We start from the raw sequence: 23,318 nt of genomic DNA, 5'->3' as shown, positions 1-23,318 counted from the left end.
TGGCTTTGAGGCTGCCAGATCTATGTACTGTAGTAAAAAAAATAAGTTTAATCTAAAAGGAGATGCCAGAAGTAAACAAACATAATTAAAAGTGACATAAAGTTCTCTCAATAAATACAGTATAAAATCCAATTTTCAAATGCTTATTTCATTTATTAAGGTAAAAGGGTTTTCAAAACGACCCGACCCTATGTGTAAAAGCAGTTGCCACCAAACCTAATAACTAGCAGTCAAACATGTGCAAAGGTAATTAGACTTTCACATCACTGAGGAGGAATTGTGTCTCACTCTTCTTTGCAGAATTGCTTTAATGGAGCCACACTGAAGAGTTTTCTAGGATAAATGGCCTGTTTGGTGTTATGCCAAAGCATCTCAATTTGATCCTTGCACGATGTGTTACTTTTGAAATCGTTTAGCCTACTTTGCCAGACAGTTTCTAATTAATTGAGTTCTTGATTCAACAGGTCTGGCAGTAATCTACGGAGCCCCCCAGGGGACATGGGAGAAAAAAAAATTAGGGAGGAAAAAAAAAAAATTAGGGAGAAAAAAAAATTAAGACGACTTTTGCGAGATCTGCGAGATCTCGCAAAAGTCGTCTTAATTTTTTTTTCTCCCTAATTTTTTTTTTTTTCCTCCCTAATTTTTTTTTTTTCCTCCCTAATTTTTTTTTCTCCCATGTCCCCTGGGGGGCTCCGTAGAAAGATGTATGTGTGACAAGAATGCAAGTAAATAAATAAATACAATAATCAATTAAACAAATCTGCACTGTACATTGTATTTATTTTATTCATACCGAACAGTGAATTTCCACTTTTGTTAATTTCAGTGGCAGGCCAGTGTGACTTTTATTGTGTCCAGTGTGACAATTTTCCTTTATCGCGTTAGTCTCCTGATGGTGGTGCTTTCTGCACTCTGTAGGGCCTTTAGAAGCCACTGAAGGAAACAAGGAAGGAAGCAGCCTATGAGGCGCGGAGGAGGCTGTGTGAGTGTTGGAATGGGTCACGGCTTTGTTCAACAGTAGGAGGGGAGGGCTGACGGCTACAGTCGCTAAAAGTGTAAAATACAATCAGCCGGGCGAACTATCCTGTCATATCTCTGTGTAGCTGTGTTGCAACGTAACTTCCAGATATTTGTTTCTCCTGGACTCGAAGGATTTCGTCTAAGGGATGTCAAAGCGAGTGCGAAGCAGAGAGGTCTGCGCTGATTGCAGTGCTCCGGGTACGATGCCAGACAAGCTAGCTGTAACGTTAGCTATTCAGCTAACCAGCTAGCCCCCACTATAAGTTATCGGAGTGTCTTGTTAGCCTGGCTAGTTACTGCGACTGTACTAACAATTAGCAATTAGCTGAATTACTAATTGTAGCGGTTGTATTTTTTCTTGTGGAAACGTTAGGTGTTTTTTTTTTCTTCCTCTTTTTCCCCCTTTTTTTGAAGGCGTGCCTGTGTAATCACATTAACCTGTCTTATTCTGAACTAGTTGCTTGACTGTATTGGTTGTCGGGTTACAGTAAGGTTAGTGGTGCGTTAAAGGCAGTATTATTTAATTTCTTAAATAGCGCTGTCTTCTGAGCAGTCTTAACTTGCTGATAATCAGTAATGCCGCACAGTGGGTGTTAATGCTTGTGAAAACGTTTCTTGATTATGTCAAAGATTTGAGGGTGGGATACACCTTACCTAAAGCAGTCATGTCTTACTGCAAGTCAGCGAATATCTTCGTCTGGTTAGAGGGAGTTACTGCTCTGGGTTAAGGCTGTCTGTTACGTTATTCATCAAATATTAGACTCATGGGATAAAAAGCACTGTATCTGTATCGTAGAACCTCGCTGGGCCTCTGTTAACAGGGGTGTGCTGATCTGCGATGAGTGCTGCAGCATCCATCGAGGTCTTGGGAGACACAGCTCTCAAGTCCGACATCTGACTCATTCTCCATGGCCACACTCACAGCTGCAGGTGGGGAAGCGGGGACACGATCTCCATAAATCAAACGCAAAGATGCAAATGAGTACAGTCTGTTTTCCATAATGCAATATGTAAATAAATAAGAGGACCATGTATGACTAGGAATCCCCAAAGTAAACGTATTTTCTGCCTGTTCTAAAAATGTTAATGTGCTTTCTTGTTTCAGATGGTTCAAACACTGTATGGCAATGGAGCTAATTCCATATGGGAGCACAGTCTTCTGGATCCTTCCTCTTCAGTGAGTGGGAAACGCAAAGCCAACCCACAGGACAGAGTGCAGTAAGTTTTATTTTTAAAAATATGTCATTGCTGGTTTTTGGTACACTTGATTGCACTTTGATATTAAATTGTATTGACAAAATTGATTTTCTTTGCTAAGGTCAGTAAACATGCCTAATCAGCCCGCTGTACCATGAACGTCACTCACAGATAATCTTAACTTACTTGGAGAACTTGCTTGATCAGCTGACAAGCAGGTTAGAAAATAAATATATCTGCAGTGCGGTCTAGCTGATCAGCTACATGATCATGCAAGAATCTATCTATCTATATATCTATCTATATATATCTATCTATCTACTTAGCACTTTTAATTCTTATTCTCATTTTTATTTTCATGTCTATTTAAGCTTAATTTATAACAGTATTTATAACAGTATGTTTGCACTGAAGCACCGCAGCAATTTCCTAATGTTGTAAACCCGCTCAACATTTGGCAATAAAACCCTTTCTGATTCTGATTCTGAAGAAACTGAATTTTAGAAGAGTACCTCCTTTAAAGGTAATGCTTTTTGTGAGGAGTTTTTCCCATCCTTTAGAAGTCATAGTACAACAAAAACAAAATCTGCGAAGCAAAGAGATTTGATGTAGTAAAGCCTGTTATAAACACCATGTCAGTCTGCTGTGTAGCTTGGGGAGTAAAGATAAACAGTCAGCCACATGTAAGCACAGCAGTGCTGTGTCTGACCCGCACACTTGGAGCAAGCACTTTCATAACTTCTTCCCAAATGCAATTTCTGAGATGGACGCTATCTTATAAGGTTTCCACCACAAGCACTTTCCCCGAGAAACATTGTAAGGATCTTGGGTGCTCAGCAGTTTAAACTGGAAACAGGCTAAATTTAGTTCCTTAAGGTGTAGTTTGAAATGTTTAGTTCCAGGTCTTTTAAAACCACTGGAACTGTGGGGGAATTCTGCTGGGACCAATGCTGCTTAGTGGTTAATTACAGACAATTCAACTGCTTTAAATTCTGTTCAACTTCATTCACACCATATGGATTTATTCTGATTGCTGGACGTTGTTTTTGGGATTAATAAAGTTAGGGTATTTTTACTATAACTATTCTTTTCTATTTGCGTAAATATTTTGTATTAAAACGAGCAACGACAGAGTTTGGATGTGACCTAAATTGCACCCCTAAGATTCTTGGCTTACGTGAAAGCCAGACAAATCTAGCGTTGTGGCGGTATGGTGGTTTACATGACCGATACGTTTCTCTGCCATTAATGTAATGCTGCACATACAAATCTGCAGTCCATTGTTTAATGTCCAGTTTAAGTGTTAGCTTCTCGTCAGTGTTTGTCTTAATCATAAACAAAGATAAACAGTGATGTGCTCACTTGAAAACTTGTAATTAATGTTCACATTTTGAGATTGTGAGAGTCTCTTGTTGTTTCCAGTCCTAATAAGACAGAGTTCATCAAGGCAAAATATCAGATGCTGGCGTATGTACATCGGATGCCTTGTCGGGAGGATGACAGTGTGACTGCAAAAGACCTCAGCAAGGTGACAATTTACTCTGTTGTTTCATTTAAACGTTCCTCTTGTAACACTATTAGACGTTAAAAAAAAGAGGATCTTTGAGACTTTATTGTAATACAGCAAGTGTTTGATTTTAATGTTAATATCTGACCAGTTCCTGCAAAATCCAGTGATGAGTTTCCTCAAACTTAACCTGGGCTACTAATATTACGTAGCCCCTCCCCAATGTCACCAAACAGGGCATAGACATGGGGGGTATCCTGTGGAGGAAGTTGTCCTGTGGATTGTGAGGGATTGTCGGGTGGGGTCTGTGTAGGTCAAACCTATTCTAGTGCATCCTGTGGATGATTGATTGGATTAGGTTCTGGGGAATGGCAGGCAGAAGGCAAAGGAGTGGACTATAAAGCAACATTAATGGCTTAGGGGACTATGTGATTAAAATCAGAGTTTTCTGTGTCCATGTTTTTTACCTGGATTATTAAACTTGGTAACTTATGCTGAACACCTAACCTGGTCGGGAACAAGGTATGTTCTGAGTCTTAATTTAAAATCATCTGGAAGTGCCACATTTTCAGTGATTCTTTTATTTACAGTATGTTTTAAGTCCTATGTAGATTCTGTGCTGGTGGCATACTTTTTATATGTGCAGCTTGTTAAGCCGTAACTTACTAAAACTTACTGAATGAAGTGCTAACTCTGACTGTGCGTCACATTGTCCTGGGAATGTGCATGTATTGATTTGTTGATGCAGAAAATGTTTTAATGTTGTTCTACTTGATTGTAATCTGCGGGAATTCAGCAACTAGAACACGCACCAAGAACACCTGTTCAGTTGATAAAATAAATTTCACTTGTCCATGTCGCCTTTACTAGGCTGTGGGATGGTAAGATTTCTTGTTAAAATGTATCCAAATTAAAGCACAGAGAGCGTACTCGGCAATAAAAAAACAAAACAAAACATTAAATTGAATTAAAATGTTTATATTATCACTCTGTACTAAATTGCTAGATTAATACTTTTTTTCCTGCATTAATTTGCAATAGTGTTGCATTTTACTGTTGCAGTTTTTATGTCCTTTATAGACTTTTAATTACCCTTTTATATGACCTTTAAAAGCCACTTTTTATGTGACCATGAACAGAGCCTGAAGCAGACACTCTGCTTAAAAGAGGAAGCTGGTAACCACCACTGTGATAGCCATTATCTTCAACTGGGGTTTGAATGGTTTTTCAGACGCTCAGCCAAAAAAAGTCTGGCTGTGTTGAACTTTCTTTGTAGAATGGCGTTTCGTTAAATGTCTTGGGTTGCTGCTGTCCTTGGGCTGTTCCTGAAATTTTTTATAGTGTGCAGGGACTGTTGTGCTGTCGTGGAGGCACCGTGTATGGCAATGCGGCTGGTCGTTATGTGTATATGTATATCTCAACAGAGTACTGCATTAAAAAGAAATAACCTGTCACCACAGTTATAAGAAGGCCTAAAGCCGACACAGTGTCTTCATAATCAGCTGTAACGGATTTTAAACAAGGTTCTTGTTAAATGTCTTTCAGCAACTTCATTCCAGTGTCCGTACTGGGAACCTGGAGACCTGCCTTAGACTCTTATCTTTAGGAGCTCAGGCTAACTTCTTTCATCCAGTAAGTTTGGGGGAATAAGCAGAAAGTTGATTTGGAAGTGGGCGTGATAATACTAATGATTAACCACTGTTTTTTTTCCCCTTCAAATTTTAGGAGAAGGGAAACACCCCACTACACATAGCAGCAAAAGCAGGTCAAATATTACAAGCGGAGCTATTGGCAGTTTATGGAGCTGATCCTGGAGCGCTGGACTCGAGTGGGAAGACCCCCATTGATTATGCAAGGTAATGTATAGCCTGTATTTTTATTTTAACACCTTCAAATGTTCTGATAAAAGGTTTGGGGTTTTGTTTTGTTTGTTTTTTTTTTAGGTGAGAGCAGTCGAAATCTTATATTGACACTTGATGATGTTAATACCACAAGATAAATTTAGAAGTTTCACTTTTAAGTGGCATTCTGCTTTCACGCATTTAAGTGGATCATATGTTGTAGTCAAGCGAATTCAGGAGCCTTGTTCATTTTCTGTATGTTGGGAAAATGACTTCAGGCATATGTCTTGTATAGAAAACGCAGCAAGCTGCGAAACAGTATTTGACGCTGTAAAGTTGGGATTCCTATGTGTAATGGTAGTGCAGCTGCAAGCATCACCTTAAGAGATGCAGTCCAGCTCATTAGTGGCTGTGATACAGGAAATGATGCACAAGATGCAGATGTAAAAATACACAGGGAAAAAAAAAATAGCTGTGCTCTTGCTTTACATGTTGTATCTTGTGGAAATGTTAGCCGGATACTTAAACAGCAAGTGACAGGAAGTAGCCAGCAATACACAGCAGAAAAGGACAAAAACAGCTAAGCTGGAAATGGAGGGGAGGGGGAAATATTGTCACCCGCTGAAATGGCTAAAATATTTAACATGCCTTTTACAATGCTAGACAAAAAGTGGCTTTATGTCCGAGTTTGACTAATTCAATGAAACGAGCAAGGCAGAAGAGAAAGGAGGAATTCAGTTGTGCAGTGAGCTGATGACTCAGCTTGGTTAGTTTATAGTAAGTTTCAATTTAGCTCAAGTAAAAAAAAAAAAAAAAAAAAAACCTTGTCCGTTTGGACCTTGATATTTGTCTTCAGTCTCATCCACTCTGTTATCATTTCCTCAGCCAGATCAAACTGGAATCTAACCAAAATCTACATTTGATTTTTAAATATAATTATTGATGTGTAAACTGAAAGCGAAGACAACAGATAAGACTATGGAAGCTTGTTTCCACCACTGGGGAAAAAATATTTAGGATTTATTTTTATTATTTATCAACTTGAAGCTATCAAATAATAACCTGTAATTTTGACTTTCAGATGGCAAAAAAAAGTGGCAGAAAGAGGCTTCCATAAAAGACAGATGCAAAAGATATTGGAAGGTTTTAGACTTCTATTTACAAATGGTCCTCAGCAAGATTAAAAGTGTCAGGGTGCATTAAAATGGAATGCAGTCGGCACATATTGAGAAAATCTCACTTTTAAGTTCATTTAGTCCAAAATTTTGAATCTAAAGGTCATTTAAGACTCATCTTCACTCAGAAATACTCACACTAACTCCAACATAATAGTGTGGTGTGAGGCATTTTTACTTTAGTTTAACAGATTACAACATGTTGTTGTTATTCCCTGATCAATGATTACTACAGTAACACTGCCTTAATAGTTCAGTGCAGACTGACTGGCAGACAATCTGATGGCTGTCAAAGAGCTTACAGGTTTTAGTTGAAGGAGATTTATCAATGACTCTACTATTACACTGATGACTGATTAGCAAAACAGTTACATAGTGTAAGAAGACAAGATAACGCATAGATGAGATGATAAGACTTAATGTGCTCTGCTGTGTGGTTTGATATTGTCTGTATGAATGAGGAAATTAGTGTGTCTGACTGCTGGTTCAAGCGTGGGAGGTGAAAAGTCACAGAAAACCTCAGTTTGTTGAGGAAAGCCTGCCAATGAGCAAGTTACTTTCAGAGAGTCTGTTACTCTGGTAACTCACTCAGTTTAAGGTAACGCTCCTTATTGAGCTTTTACTGAGCCCGTCCCCACAGCCTGCAGAAACCAACAAGCAGAACCTGTTATTTGTGATGGTTTTCATCAAATTGAATGTTGTAGTGCTGTAATAAATATTTTTTTTGTTGTGAAACAAAATTATTTTGAAAATCACTCCAAATAGTGGAATAGTATGGGAGTACACGATTTAAAATATGATGCTGACATTGTAAGGCATTGTAAGGTACCTGAGATATTTTTAGCTGTAGTTCTTTAGCATATTTCTGAAACTTGACCTTTTTATTCCTTACCTCTGCAGACAAGCTGGGCATCAGGAGCTGGCAGAGAGACTAGTGGAGATCCAGTATGAACTCACTGACCGGCTAACATTTTACCTTTGTGGACGAAGACCAGGTAAATGCAGTAAATCAGTCAACCACAGCTGCAGCTTTGCATTAGAGGAATGTATTCAATAGCTTTAAAATGGCTTTCAATCATTTTTATGCAAAAAAAATGAGTTCAACAACACAAACTGTTAAAAAATAACTGAAAAAAAAGTGTTTTCTGGAGTCCTATATTTAAAATATTTTGTGCAAACACACTCAAAAATATTTAAGTACTCGATACAAAATTGGAAAGATAAAACAGATGACAATAAGATTAAATCATATATGATTTAAAAAATAAAACAGATTACATACATATCACCAACTTTATAAATCACCACTTCCAACTTTGTGCTATCCTCACCACACTAGTGGGTCAGTCCCTGCCAAAAAACCCCCAAGAACTTTTGATTGTGAAAATATTTGAAACGTTATCTCTTCATTGTTGTGCTACAGATCACAGAAATGGGCAACACTTCATCATTCCTCAGATGGCAGACAGGTAAATGTTAAAGCTTTTAATTTGAAAAACTTGAGATCTGGTAATGAGTTAATGTGAGTTTCCGTTGATATACGTTAACCATCTTATTTTCTTGTGCTGCATTGGATGGATAAGAAATAAGTAAGTTTCTCATTTTTGCCACGAGCCACTGTTCTTGTGAGTGTGGAGCCGTTTCCTGCAGGATAAATAAACTTTGTTAATTTCTCCATTTAAAGCAGCCTGGATTTGTCAGAGTTTGCTAAAGCTGCAAAGAAGAAGCTGCAGTCGGTAAGACGTTTTTACATGGGATTTGTTTCCCGTGACATTTACAGTGTAGCCTCTTCTTCATCTGCTGTTTATTCTTTAGGAAACAGAAGTACTAATTCTGCTTACTTTGCCGTAGCTAAGCAACCATCAGTTTGAAGAGCTGGCCATGGATGTTTATGATGAAGTCGACAGAAGAGAAACGGATGCAGGTTGAATTACAAGAACTGTTTTAAACAAAATAATTTAAAAAATCACACAGTCTATAAAGCTCTTTTACATTTTATTTAAACATTATGTGCGTCTTGCTTTTTTCAGTGTGGCTGGCCACTCAGAACCACAGCACGCTGGTAACAGACACCACAGTTGTGCCTTTTCTGCCTGTCAATCCTGAGTACTCATCTACCAGAAACCAGGCAAGTGCTGGCACCTTATGTCCTCATGTTATAACTTCACTTCTTTGTATGCGACTAGTAGATTTGGTAATTGGTTTGGTTTTAATCTATTTGCTTTCTCAGGGTCGTCAGAAATTGGCAAGGTTTAGTGCTCACGAATTTGCCACACTGGTCATCGATATTCTAACAGATGCTAAGCGACGGCAGTGGGGTAATTCCTGTGAAAGTCCCAAAGGTAGGACATGATTATTTTCCACTTGTAGCACATGTTAAATTCCCCTGCTAATCTACTTTTGTTTTTTGGGCTATATTACGTTTGTAAATGTCCTGCTTAGCATATGAACAGAAGAACATTTTCAAAAACCGCAAGCAGTGGGGGGAACCTAAATTTGTTGGCCTATAATAAGATGCAGAAAGTGTTTTCTTTGTAGTTCAATGTGGAGCGAAATATAGACAACGCTACGGTACACAGGCAACAATTAAAGTTTCAACCATGTGTGAAAAGGGGCTTAATAATGTCCTGCATGCTGCAACTCACAGAAAACCAAGAAAAATTGTAGGAGGTCACTATAAAGAATGCTGGGTGTTGGATTCAATCAATAAAAACGGATTGAAACAGCTGCCCGTAGCCAGCACTGCTGTTTGATCCCTAGTCCTTTGATCTTTGGCTCTGCTTTCAGATAATGTGGAGCTGATCCTTCAGGGAATAGACGGTCACCACAACAGTGAGGGCCAAGATAATGACCAGCCAGATTACGACAGTGTGGCATCAGATGAAGATCCGGTCCAAGAGGCAACATGTGGAGACAGCTGCAATGATGGAAGGACCAAGGTTAATGTCTCTTGAAGCCTGTTATTCCATTGCTTACTGTAGGCTTTACTTGTAATACCGATCAAATGAATCCCATCTTATGTCCGTATGCATGTTTCACTGCAGAGCTCAGAGTCTTCTGATCTGTCTGATGGACCAATCACAGTGCAAGAATTTATGGAGGTGAAGAGTGCCCTCACTGCATCAGAAGCCAAAATACAACAGCTTCTGAAAGTCAACTGTCACCTTAGTGAAGAGCTACGTTTGATGCAGAGCAAGGTTAGTTAAGACGCAAAAGTCGAGGTCACTTTATGTGTCACATTATCTCTGGTGTTTCTTGTTCTGGTTATAAATTGCATAATAATGTTGCTATTTAAACATAACATTACATGTGTTTAACATGTAATGTTAGTATAACCCAACTCAGGGTTTATAGATGAGATGTATCACTGTCTTTACCCTAACTCTACAGTCTTAAATGGTGTGTGTGTGTGTGTGTGTGTGTGTGTGTGTGTGTGTGTGTGTGTGTGTGTGTGTGTGTGTGTGTGTGTGTGTGTGTGTGTGTGTGTCCCACAACATTTCACCACCACCACCTGCCTGAACAGTTGTTCTTCGAATCGTTCATACCAAATTCTGACCCTATCATCCAAATGTCACAGCAGAAATTGAGACTCATCACAGCAGGTCAATTTTCTCTTGTCCAGTTTAGGTGAGCCTGTGCAAGTTACCTGCTCTAAGCTCACAGGAGTTATGTATGGTGTGGTCTTCTGCTGCTGTAGCCCATCTGCTTCAAGATTCCACCTGTTGTTCTTCTGCACACGCTGGTTATAATAAGTGGTTCTTTGAGTTAATGTTGCCTTCCAGTTAGGCTGGCTGATTAGATATTTTGTGTTAATAAGCAGTTAGATGTAACTGAAAATCATTTAAGGAAGTCATGCTGTTGTTTTTTTGTGAACAGATAAAATGGCTACAATGTGTCTGGATGCATTAAGATGCCTGTGACAAGGATAGCAGATTTCAAATTGCAAAGCAGTATTTTATGTTATAGATGTTTGTGATGTAAACTCAAATCCTATGTCAGATCTTAAAAGGCAACCCACAGAGGACATTTTGCTCCATAGCATAAATCTGCAATGATTATTTAGGAACCACCTAAATGCAGAAAAATAACTGGAGTTAGCTTTTTCCATTACACAAAGGTCAGCAAGTTAGGTTCCTGACTTGTAGACCCACAACCCACAACTGTCTAATTTATACTATTTATTTCAGGCATGCCGCATCACTCACTTCCTCATATCTTGGTATTTCGAAAGTCACTCTTTTCCCTGGTGGTATTCAAACATGCACATTTTTACAGTTCTACGTGTTTTTGGGAAATAATCGTGTTTACTATTCCCTTCCCTTCTCTCTGGTTGAAAAGTAGCAGAGCCGAACAAAAAGCCTGTGGATGTAGAGACTGAAGTGCAACAAAATCAGTCAACAAAGGCTTATTTTTTTCTTTTTCTTTTTTTCTTTTTTTCTTTTTTTTCTTTTTTTTGTTGTTATTGTTAGAGAAAATATACATTCAAGTTCTTACAATACTGATGATAATAGGAAAAACTGTTTCTCTATAACTGCATTTTCTAATGTAATTTGTGTTATATGTTACATCAGTCATTGTTGCACTCAGAAACATAAACTAAAGCAAAGGACAAAATTGTAGACAACCCAGTTTTTGTGCGGTCTGTACCCCTTGTGCTTCATCAGAATCCCAGGTTTATTTTATTGATGCCTCTGAACTTTACCTCGGGTATGTCTCATAGTTTTAAATATTGACTTGATATGCTTATTTTTGCATAGTAATACCTACTTTTTGTTTCTTGAAGCTGTTGTTTTTTCAGAGTGTAAGCACTGTTTGTGTAAATAAGGGCAACCCCCTCTGTGGCACTTTATCAGGGGGTGTCGCACTTCAAGATCTGTGGTGGGTTGTTTTTTTTTTTTTTGTTTGTTTGTTTTTTCAACATACATTGTCAGCATTTCATTTGTCAAGGAAGCAAGCCTTTTGTTGTTTGAAGGACCTTGAGCAGAAACAAGAACAAAACAGAGATGAAGATAAGTTGAACCTTATCCGAATAGCTTCCCACCTGGAGGCCTAGCTGTAATCTACTCTATTATTGATGCCGCGCCCGGCTTTTGTGTGGAGATCAGCTCACAGTTAAGAGTCAAATTGAAAGATGTTTTTGTTCTCTACAGCTGAATTCCCTGCAGACTGAAAACACAACACTGCGATGGCAAACCCCCAGCGGACAGCAACAACCCCAGGGCCTCTTTGGTCGACAGCAACCTCGCGGAGGCCGCGCCAGGTCCATGTATGAGACGGGCTCTACTCCAAGGCAGTACCCCCACCGAGTTGACACAGCTCGGCATGACGATGGAGTCATTTTACAACCCTTCCCTACCAATGTAAGCACAGGAGCAGGAGTACCACTGTTTTCATTCTTAATTTACCAAAGTGGTGATGCCTGGCTTGGGGCTGGTGTTGTTGTTTTTTTTTTATATTCATTTATTCATTCATTCATTCATTCATTGCATCTCAATAGAGTATGCTCAACTTGGTTTGACCCCTTTCTAGATTGGTAGGGGTCCTTTGGGGACGGCTGCTTCCTCCCTTCCTACCTTCCCCTCTTCCCTCTCCTGGTCGTGGGATGAGAGATCTCGAAGGGTTAAGTACTGAAAATTCCCGTGGCTCAGAGGCAGCCCCAGGGGACGGTGAAAACTGTCCTCTTTGACCCCACAGTCTTCTCTCCTGACCTGTGTCTATAAACTGCCTTTTCTCAGCATCTCCTGCCTGCATGCATGCACTGCAGTGCCGCTGCTACAGTTCAGTTTCTGAGCAACCCCAGCTTCTCATTGTCAAAAGTGCTGACATGTTGCATCAGAGATGGCTGCTTGAATAATCCGACAGCTGAATCCAGTATATGTGAAAGATGTATAACGGATCACCACATTGCGCTTTTTAGGGATAACTTTCTGATAAAACAGAGGACAGTTGACACCTTCGCGTCTACTAATCGCATCCTGGGCAGTGCAGCTGTGCTCCGCCACATGAACTGATTGTATCGTTTCTGCCTTTTTTTCCTCTTCACAGTGAGATGTCTTAATAATAATGAGATCACAGGTTTGATTTTAGGATTGCATGTTTCTAATTTCTGTGCGGCCACATTTGCTGCTGTGATAACTTATCTAACTAATCACATACAGTATATACTGTGTTTGATTGACTGTTGTCCTCTGACATTCCTACAGGGCTGTAGTCTGGAAGGACAGAGTACAGTGCTGGAGAATGACTATGACACTACACCCAATCACTCTGAAATGGAGGAGAGTGGGTAAGATCTTCTTCTGTTAACTGTTGATTTTAAAGACTAAAACACCATTTTCTCTGTATAGGTTTAAAATGAAGGCCACTTTGATCACAAATATAAAACATCAAAGAAGCCCCTTTGCAAGATTTGCTTACTCTCTCCTGAAAGAAGTGCATGCATCACTTTTTTTTTTTTTTAATATACCAACTGTTCAAAGCAAAAGGAACAAGTTATGAAAAAAAAGGATAAGCCTTTCCCCCTGTTTCTTGTCTCGAGACATGACAGTATTGATGGAGCAGAAGCTTACAAAGTTAAAGGTCACAGGAATGGAGAACGGGAAGCCAGATGTGGATTAGTTTTGACAGGTGTTTAGGAAAAAAACGGCTTTGAGCCGTTCAGCCTGCCTGCACGGTTCAATGAAATAATATACAGTTTCCAAAAATATTTTGACATATAAGCCAAATTCTAACATTTATGAATTTAGATAAGATTAACCTTATTTTAAAGAAAAAATAGGAGTAAATCTAATTAAGTAAGGGTATACCACTTACTTGTTAAGAAATGTTCTACTAGTCTCTTGAGAGGCAGCTGAGGACCGCCACAACAGCGACCCGGTCAGCCTGCCCAATGGAAAATGGGAGATTAGGAGCAACTGAACTTTCAAAATAAGAGCAAGGGGATTTTCCACTAATAAAGCCACTGCATTATTCCCACCAATTATGAAAAAATGGCATTAAATTGCAGGATGTGTAGTACCAGTCAAAAGCTTCACCGTTCAAGCAAAGTCTGTCGGGAAACACTGCACCCACCTACTGGCTTCACTACAGATCACAGTTATTTAGAATATTGTCCTCTGTAATTTATCGTCCTTTAGCTTTTATAAGCCTGACCCTGACTTTAGCCTGAAGTCAACCAGTTTCTGTAAAAAGCTGTTTCTTTCAAAGTAGAGTTTTTCTTTTATCCAAACTCCACCCAACAGGTACTTTGAGGTCAACTCTCTGTGTGATACTTTTTGTTTTCATCTTGATTTCATTATCCTCTTCAAAAGATCCACCTTTGTTGTATAATTCATTGTTTGGTGGGTTCTTTAAGTAACACTCCTGTAAGAAGATCAGTTGTCAGTTCTGTTTTTATTTGTAGCAGCCCTCTTGCTGCCTCTGAAGCAGCCCACCAGCAGGAGGAGGGCGAGGAGGATGCCACCCTGCCTTGCACAGAGGACGTCATCTGTAAGACGGAGCAGATCACTAAGAACATCCAGGAGCTTCTGAGAGCTGCCCAGGAGACCAAACATGAAAGGTATTGACCAGTTATATGAATAACATGTAATGTGATATTTATACAAAATGAGCCAAGTTATATTTCAAAAACATCTGAAATTTCTAGCTATTCAAAATAAAATCTTTTCACCCGATGCACTGTGAACCTCAGTTTTTCCACCGTCTGGCTCAGATTCCATGCTTGTATTTCTGTCATTCTGCCTGATTTGTTTAAGAGCTGACTTTGCCCAGGTGCTTTTAGGTCAGTGGTTTTTTAAAAGTTGTGTATAGGGCCTTGGCCTGGATGATGCCAGCTTGCATCCTAAGGAACTAAAAGTCTCCTTATTTTCACCTGAGTTGCAGAGTGAATACAGTTACTCACATATTGGTGAAAACCAAGCAGCACTCTGATTTCCAGCCCTGTTTAGGATCCCTCTGTGTGAGTCTAAGGAGTGTGGGTCTTAGGTCTGTCAATGCACCTAACAGGAAACAAACAGCACATGATCTTATTTTCCCCTGTGGCTTGCCAAGTCCACAGTAGTTACTTGTTTATTAATAATTTCTTTATTATTTTTACTGTAGTTTTTTTTTTTTTAACTGTTCCACACTGCTACCCGTTTTCCTTTTTGTAGGTTATTGCTTACATCGTCCCCCTTTTTTCTTTTGTGTAAATATCTTGAGATTAACAATGTTTCCCATCTAGCTCCAGGGATATGAGCAGCTACGTGGTTAAATGCTGCTGAACTTCCGTGTTGCTTCTAGAAACACTAGCTGGTACTAAAATAATAGTTCATATTTTATTAATGAACTAGAGCCATTGTCTCTCTGGGATGGGAAGTTGTAAATAAGAACGGTGGAAAGTATAACGCACAACAGCCGTGTGAACCAGCACGATTCTGCTCGACTAAACTGGCATACAACCTCTCAACTGAAGCAGTGTGTAAACAAACAAGGACAGGCTGCTGGTACTAGCATGTTAGCACTGCCTACGTTAGTCATGTGGGTGCACAACAATCAGACAGTATATGTGTGTGTACACATTTGAGTGACATAAAAAAATTTGATTCGATTATTGAAAAATGCGTTTCATTCAAATGGCTTTAAAAGATAAATTACATACATCGACTATTTCAGTCTGTTCACATTTTTAAGACGTGCTGCTGATCAAGGCAGCAGATTTTAAAATAGTGTTAAATAAATGTCCTTCGAGGTGTGGCCCTGCCCAGAAATGCCATTCACTGCTTTCATAGAACAGAAAGGTGCCAAGTATTGTTTTTAAATGATCGCTTATTCTTTATTTATTTACTGTACAACTTTGAAAACAGTTGAATGAAATCCTAAATAGCCAAACACTATTACACCCCGTTGCTCTTTTTGATCGTTTTGAGAAAGGTTTGTGGAAAAAAATTCACCCATTCATCCTTTTTGTCTCCTCCTACTGCAGCTTTCTGCCTTGCTCTGAAAAAATCTGCATGGCTGTGACAGAGATGGCTGCCCTGTTTCCCAAGGTAAGATGACTCCGTTCCAGCAGCTCAGTGTCCAATGGAACAGTTTGCTTTGTCTGACAACAGCTGAAGGCAGTTGTTTTCACACATGAACTCCTGAAAATGTCGGGAGAATAAGGTCGGGACATTGTCAGAAGCGGCACTTTATCACATGTAGCACGCAACAGGATATAATCTTTATTAAGCCAAATACTCTTTGAGGGTGTTGCTTGAGTGAAACTCACTATATTCTCACATCAGACGGACTTTGTAATAGAGACCCAACAGAGTAAAGAGTGCTTAATGTCTGATCGAACCAGATCTGACATTTTGTTCTCATAGCTTGGCTGGATGTGTGAAAGCAGCTTAAAGGTATTTGTCCAGATAGGTGGCACCTGCTTGTTCCATTGCTTGTATTGGATCTTGTTTTACCATCTCAATATTTACCTTGTTGTAGTCGCATAGAAATCTAGTGCCTGCCTAGCACATAAAGTGATTACGAACGCTTTCATGTCCTCGCCTTATCAAATCTCCTTCCCTCCTCCCTTCAGAGGCCGTCCTCAGAGACAGTGCGAGGGTCTCTGTGTCTGCTGACTTCAAGCGCTAGCCGGCTCCACGGAGAGTGCCAGAAGGCCGCAGAACACAACCTCAGCCCGTCAGACATCCAGCTGGTCACTCAGCAGGTCATTCAGTGCGCCTATGACATAGCCAAAGCTGCCAAACAACTTGTTACTGTGACAACCAAAGAAAACAATAACTAATTAAACTCCAAAGACACTCCCAATGCGCCAAACATACAGCATATAAATGATGTTAATCAATGGTTTCCTTTCCCCCCCCCCCCCATATTAATCAGTGTAAGCTTTTGTGTACATTCCTAGAGGTGGAGAAAAAAATATAACATGCAAAATCATAGCTCAATCAAAAGCTTTATTTATTTTGTTTTTATACCATGGTAATAAAAAGTATATATATATACAGGGGGGAAAAACTACTTGTTCTTTACCTCACAGATTGAATCTATTCAGTTTCCAGAAGTGCAGTGTTGCCTGTGTATATAAAAGCAATTAGAACAAACAGTTTTGCATTATCAGTTTCCTTCTAGAGGACACCATCAGTCATTAGCTGTGCTCACTGAGGTCCGCTTTCTGGTACTCATAGACGATCAAAAGTCTTACCTAGCAGCAATGATCAGAACAGATGAGCTACTCCAATCACAATGTTTGTTTTTCTTTAAGAGGCAGTTACAGTGTTCATTGTTCTTGAATCATTGTGGTGTTGCTTGCTTAAAGTTCAATTGTTTGTTCAGTAAGCCAACTGTGATTATAAAAGCAGCTTCAGTGTATCGAGCACCGTGTGAGTGTCCAGACTTTCAGCCCATCCAGCAACTCCAGCAGTTTCAGTCCATCTGCGGGTTGAAACAGTGTTTATAAGTAAAGTATCAATAGTTTTTGGTTTTTTTCTTTTTTGAGTTATAATGTTGCAGCCATACTTAAGATGTTCTGTGTGTGTGTGCGTGTGTGAGCGTTGGCCTCAGTGGCCTGTGTGAAATCCATTTTGAATCAATTTTACTAGCGTTATGCAAATATGTAAGATGTATGTGTCCATGTAATTCTTTATCAGAATAATCCAAATGCTATTCTATTTATAAACTGTATGTCATACCTCTAAGAAAATATCAATGTTTATTTTCATAAGCTTTGGTTTAACACGATGCTCGGCGCAGGCTAACGTTTTTGTTCTGAGGTCTGGGACGTCTCAGCCGGCAGTTAGTTATAGGAAACGTGTGGTCTGTTTATTTTAGTGTGGTGTTTTAACTCCAGTATTTTAGACGCTTCATGTGGTCGAGTATGTACCGCCTACGGCTTACAGCCAATGATAATGTAATTGTACCCTCAGTTCTAGAATAGTTGTTGTAGAACACGGGTCTAATGTGACACTCACTGTGAGCCAGATGTGTTTGAACCAGGGGTGGAAGGAAAACTGGAATACGCTGCACGACAAGTGGATGGCAGGGTTGTGCTCTTATTGCAGGGTCCTTACTGTGCAATTTAAAGTGTAATGTAATTGGTGCTAGATAAAGAAAAAAGCAAATTCATTTATCACTGCTCAATTTCCTTAAAGAGGACTACCTGTTAGAATGTGTTAAAGAAAATCTAAAGCGCCTGTTTAACTGTAACCACAGCAGTATGAATATGCACGTTCATTTCTATCTAAAACTGCTTTCTTAGGTGGCTGGGTGAGGATTAAAAAGACATTTAGAAGTATCCTTAAAACGTCTTCAGTGCACATGAGTATACTGTTCATTTCTGGTTAGTTGCTTAAGTCTTCTTAGATGTGTTTTTGACAGAATATTAAACTATTTGTCAAGGTCTGCATACTGTTTTGTTTTTTGTTTTTTAATAGTTTTCACTTGCATCACATGATCTAGAAGCTTGTTCATGTGATCAGTTTTAATTTTTTATTACTGTTTTCTAAGTCTTTTTGGTCTGGTCTTGGTGGTCTGGTGAGAGTGATTACTTACATTTAGCTTTATTCTACCATTGTACTGCATCCTTGTTATTTTCTCCTTAAGGTTGCAAAGCAGGGGTGTCAAACTGTGGGCTACTTAAAGGTCCTAAAGTACACATTTAATAAGCCTTTCAGTTATAACAGTGATGATGAGCAGTTGGAGATGGCTCAAGAAACTGGTCTTGCAACTTTTTAGTAGCAGGTAGTTCAATGTGTTGACAGATTTTTACACCAGATCCCCTTCCTGATGCAACCCCTAAGGGTTTTAGGTCTCTTCCCAGGATTAAACTTGAGATCTTTTTGTTATTAGGTGACTGTGTAAACCTCAACACTCAGAAAAATAGGTGCAAGTTTAACAGTACGTGTCCATTTTTCTACATTATAAAGAACTGAAACCCATCAGCAAAACTGTTCTCTGGTCTTACACTTTAAGAAATAAATGCATAATTAAAGAAGCACTGACGGCTCATTATCCAGACTCATTTCCAGAAAATGTGCCAGTTTTAGTAAGGACTGTAAAAGTGGGGAATGTTATTCCATTAAACTGTTATTTAATGGGATACTAAATATTTAAAAAAAAAAAAAAAAAGTTTTCGTATTACTTAGTGTAGCTTGGCAGGCCACGAATGATATCAGTGTTAGAAATAAAGCTTTAAAACATATAAAAAATACTGTTAAAAGTCTGAATTTTTTTTGCCTTCCTGGACTCAATTGGACCCTTTGGTGGGCTGGTCTGGCCTCTGTACCCTATGTTTTACACCTTTGTCTTAAAGGAAGACTAGGTTTTACTGAATAGCATGGTCTGATCTTACCTGGTCTGGTAGTAGAGCATTATGTAAAGTATGCAGGTGGTTACAGCAAACCTAAGAAGGCTGTCTTTTAGAAAATAAATACCACTGCCATTCATCTCCTAAAAACCAGCCATAGTACCTCTGTGAACAAAATGTAACGCAAAGCAATTTAAGTAGCATATAAATACTTTTTAGACTGCCATTTTTTAAAAGCACATAAACTACTGACTTTATAATGTTATAATGCACGTATTCAGTTACTTCCACCCTGGAGTCAAAACCGTCATTTAACTCCCTGTAACTTGGAGCCTGCCCTACCTGTGGTTCAAATCAATCCCTGCCTTAGGTATAATAAAGTCATTCATACCTCATCTTTTCCTCCTCGTCTTATTTCTTTGTGTGTGTGTTGTGGACATACCGCGTGTTTTCACCACGCTCGTGAATTATTTCCCACCTGTTGGTGAAGAGCGAAAGTGGCCGGTTGCGCTTCCCCACCCATCATAAGAACATAGTTCCGGGTTTTTCTCAGCCGAGAGCTGCTCGCTGCCGTTGCTCTTCTCTATTCGCCGAGCTCATAAGGAAGGATCATGTCGCTTTTAATGGAAAATCAGTTCTGTGAACTGCCCCCTGACAAGGCGATCGACACGAAGACATTCCTGGACACAGTCTCTCATATCCCTGCGTTTTTTGGTGAGTGCAACTCCATCTGAAGTCATACAAAAACACGTAAGGTGACTTTGCGAGTTCCCTCGCGTCGCTACGGTGTCAGCCTTCGTACTTGGCTGAATTTTTTTTTTTTTTTTTTCAATTTTACGTCGTCTGACCACCTGAGCTTGGTTTTCACGTCGGGACGTGGTTATTTCACTTCAGAAATGGAGGTGTCGGGTCACGGGGACCATGTCAACCAGCTGCGGCCGTTTGGCCTATAGAGAAACTCTTTGTTGACTCTGTGAACAGAGCACACATTGCCCTCATTGTGACTTAACTGAAACTGTGCATTCACGGCATTTTTTTTTAGCCCTCTCTTTGTAAACAGCTGATTGGCATTCACCCCCTCCTCTGAGCCGGGGACATGTCAACTCATTCATATTTTATTGGCCCTGCTCTCAAATGTCTCGTTTCTTTTCCAGACTGCTTAGGATCAAAAGTGTTTTCAATCATCAAATCAGACATTAACGGCAATATAACGGTAAGATGCAGGCGGGGGTATCTATTTGTGTTACTGTAAGGGATTTAAATTAGAGATAGGTTCAGCTCCGACATGCAAACTGAACTCAAATGTGCATTTTCAGAAAATTAGAGCAGTATATGTCACTAATCCCGCAAAGTACACCACCCTGGAGGACATTGTGGTGGCAGAGCGAGAGGCTCATGGAGCAGAGTGGCCTAAAATTGGAGCAACGTTAGCTCTGATGTGGCTGAAGAGGTAAGGACCTCTTGAACTCAGTTGTGTCATACTGTCTGTTCAACTTTCGTCTAGTGAAATGAAAGCCTTTATGTACTCCGTTTCTCCTGCAGGGGTCTCCGTTTCATCCAGATTCTGCTCCAGAGTTTGGCAGACGGAGACAGAGATGAGAACAACCCCAACCTCATTCGGGTTAATGTCACAAAAGCCTATGAGCAGGCACTGAAGCGATACCACGGCTGGATTGTTCAAAAGATTTTTAATGTGAGTAACATGTGGAAGAAATTTATTGTTTCTTGTTGTGACACAACACAGACCACCCCAACCGCACCCAGACTGATAAGAATCGAGAACTGGTTTCAGATTGTGCAGTCCACTGCAATCGCCTCATGCTGGCGTGTTTTTCTCTACACTGCATAAAAATGCTTTCAGATTCATTACAACTGCGTTTCACTTTGAAGCGTTGTAACCTTAGGTGCCTCACCTTATGAGGCTGCACAGCATTTTTGTCTCTTGAGCCCATCCCTATGTTGTAGTCCCACATTTTGCAAGTGTCCCAAATCTTGTCGCCAGCACTACATCCAAGAGGGAAAAATTGCAGTTAAGCTGTGGAGGTGATGGAACCTACCACAAAAAAAGGAAATGCAGTTGGGGAAACTACTTCTAACAGAGGATGTTAACAACTATGAGAATATGGCTGAAGTCTCATGTAACATTTTTAACTGATTGGTATAAGAAGGGATGTCAAATTCAGTCTACATTGTGGGCCACATACAGCCCTTTGTGATTTACATGCTTAATCCATGAGATGTTTTGATTTGAGGGAAAAGAAGAACAATTTCAATAGGAAGTCTCAATTTTTCTACGTGATGGAGAATTGCTGCTGTAGTACATGACAGAAGTCTGTCAGCATGACTCCCTGGGCTCAAATTTTAATAAATAAATGTGTAGAATTACAGAAAAAGTTCAGTTAGCTCATTGCCCAGACTGCTCTGTAATTATAAACCTGAGAATCGACAGAAAATTACCTTGTTTTGTTTTTATTGTAGACCCACTGTAAAATCATACATTTCCATAGTAGATAGTGTAACCTTCTGTCATGTCATTGTATCTATTACTTAATTACTTTTGCATAACATGAATGGCCATGGTAGAGGTCTTTATCATTAGGAAAATCTGTCAAACTGAGTTAAAGTTTAAAATCTACGCCCTCATTTACATTTCCAAAGCCGTCCAATGTGCCCTTGTTCACAAGCGGTCTCTAAACTGGGTGGGATCGTACGTATGTTCTAACAAAATGCCTCAGTTTTTTAAATGATAAAGAATTGAAAAATCCGTCTGCAAAGCTTTTGGGGCGTACACTGAAAGAGATAAATGCATAATTTTAAAAAAAGCACTGACAGGTGGTGAATTGGACTTTGCACTGCAATTTAAAAAAACCCAAACAACTTTAGGTAATTTCTGACCTCCATGCCTTATGTTTGACACCCCTGGTATAGGTGATACAGTATAAGTACAGGGAATACAGGAGTATACAAATATTAGATCAACTTTCCACTTCCTCTAACCTCCTTTGGCTTTTTATTGCATGTACTTTGCAAGGTAGTTAAGAAAGTGGCATTCAAATAAAATACAGCTGTTGCCGAACCCGTAACCTACAAACCTTTGAGTGTTTATTTAGTTTGGCAATGTCAAAATGTGTGTAATGTGTCCCACACAAACACTCTTTGCCCCACAAGTTGTTGTTACACTGTGGTCACCTTACTTGCAGCCCCCCTCTATGCTGTTCTGACATTGTGTGGAGATTCAGATAAAATGGGTGCATGGGTCTATTCTTCCACACAGAAAATTGATTAGGGATCAATAAAGGATAAACAATGAGACTCATAAGCAGGCTCAATAATGGCATTTGTGTCAACATAATCTTATCAATATTGTCTCCTGAGCTGATAAGGCTTTTGGTCCTGGGTTAATAGATTACATCGAAAGACAATCCACAGCAAAGCACTTTCATTGCATGCTATATAATGTTGCATACATACACCCATCTTCATAGTTTTCATTAAAATCCATTTAACCTTTCAGTAAAACCGGCTTCTCCATCTTTTTTCGTTTTTGTTTCATAGGCTGCGTTACTTGCAGCTCCCTACAGATCAAACTTTCTGAAGGCTCTGTCGAAAGGAGAGGAAGTGAAAGAGGAGGACTGTCTGGCAAACATGCGTCAGTTCCTGGTTAATTACACAGCCACTATAGATGCCATCTACGAGATGTACACAAATCTAAACGCCGAGCTGGACTACACCGTTTGATGTCCCGGCACATGGCTGGACCGGACGCGCAGGAGTATCCTGCATCACTCTCAGGTTTCCCAGACGTCCAGTTGTTTTTATTAGGACTGTTTTTGGTTTTTGGGTTTTTTTTGTGTGCGTGTCCCTCCTTGGGTGGTATTTATTACTTTGATGATGCAGTAATCATTACTAGCACTGTGAATTTGCTCTCAAGATGATGCCTTAATAAAATGCAGTTTAAAGTCTTTTTTTTGTTTGTTGTTGTTATTTTATTTCAACTTACTACTGCAGCTTTTTATTGTAATTTTTGTGTGGGTTACTGCTTTAACAGACTTCTTCACCTTTAACTTTAGTTCCCGTCCATGTCTTACATTCAAATGTTCTCCACCTCCATCCATGAGCCGGGGAAATTATATATTTTACCATCCCGTATTATTAGGTTTTTAAATTTAGGGATTTCAGAGTGCCTTGGTGTCACTGAACGAATGTTTTGAAAATATTAAATAGAATATTAAATATATATATATATATATATTCTCATCTATAAGTTCACCTGTAAAGAAAAGCTAGTAGAAGTTTTT

The 23,318-nt window shown here is 39.4% G+C and overlaps 2 protein-coding genes across 8 annotated transcripts; both read left to right on the top strand.

The window, feature by feature from the left end:
- The first annotated feature begins 991 nt into the window (after positions 1-991).
- Positions 992-18,120, top strand: git2b (G protein-coupled receptor kinase interacting ArfGAP 2b). 7 transcript variants are annotated; one of them, XM_040000086.1, is made up of 21 exons: positions 992-1,218; positions 1,817-1,950; positions 2,126-2,238; positions 3,640-3,745; positions 5,270-5,356; positions 5,450-5,580; positions 7,641-7,735; positions 8,164-8,209; positions 8,324-8,329; positions 8,425-8,476; positions 8,592-8,664; positions 8,771-8,868; positions 8,971-9,082; positions 9,528-9,679; positions 9,785-9,937; positions 11,891-12,100; positions 12,270-12,359; positions 12,944-13,026; positions 14,146-14,298; positions 15,703-15,766; positions 16,294-18,120. In XM_040000086.1, the coding sequence occupies exons 1-21, from the start codon at positions 1,167-1,169 to the stop codon at positions 16,501-16,503; spliced, it is 2,220 nt and encodes a 739-aa protein (XP_039856020.1). In that variant the 5' UTR covers positions 992-1,166; the 3' UTR covers positions 16,504-18,120. The 7 variants fall into 7 exon arrangements, with proteins under 7 accessions (XP_039856020.1, XP_039856019.1, XP_039856022.1 ...); XM_040000085.1 differs by having other exon boundaries at positions 14,143-14,298; XM_040000088.1 differs by lacking the exon at positions 8,324-8,329 and having other exon boundaries at positions 8,428-8,476; positions 14,143-14,298.
- Positions 18,121-18,255: 135 nt separating this feature from the next.
- On the top strand, positions 18,256-22,982 carry LOC120714060 (glycolipid transfer protein-like). Its single transcript, XM_040000094.1, has 5 exons — positions 18,256-19,734; positions 20,175-20,233; positions 20,337-20,470; positions 20,563-20,713; positions 22,576-22,982. Exons 1-5 carry the CDS (start codon positions 19,632-19,634, stop codon positions 22,756-22,758), a joined length of 630 nt encoding a protein of 209 aa, XP_039856028.1. The 5' UTR covers positions 18,256-19,631; the 3' UTR covers positions 22,759-22,982.
- The last annotated feature ends 336 nt before the right edge of the window (positions 22,983-23,318 follow it).

Source organism: Simochromis diagramma, unplaced genomic scaffold (assembly GCF_900408965.1).
Source record: "Simochromis diagramma unplaced genomic scaffold, fSimDia1.1 OVJJ01000596.1, whole genome shotgun sequence".
NCBI lineage: Eukaryota > Metazoa > Chordata > Actinopteri > Cichliformes > Cichlidae > Simochromis > Simochromis diagramma.
Note: the sequence above shows the minus strand (reverse complement) of the source record. Positions and strands in the feature narration are given on the sequence as shown.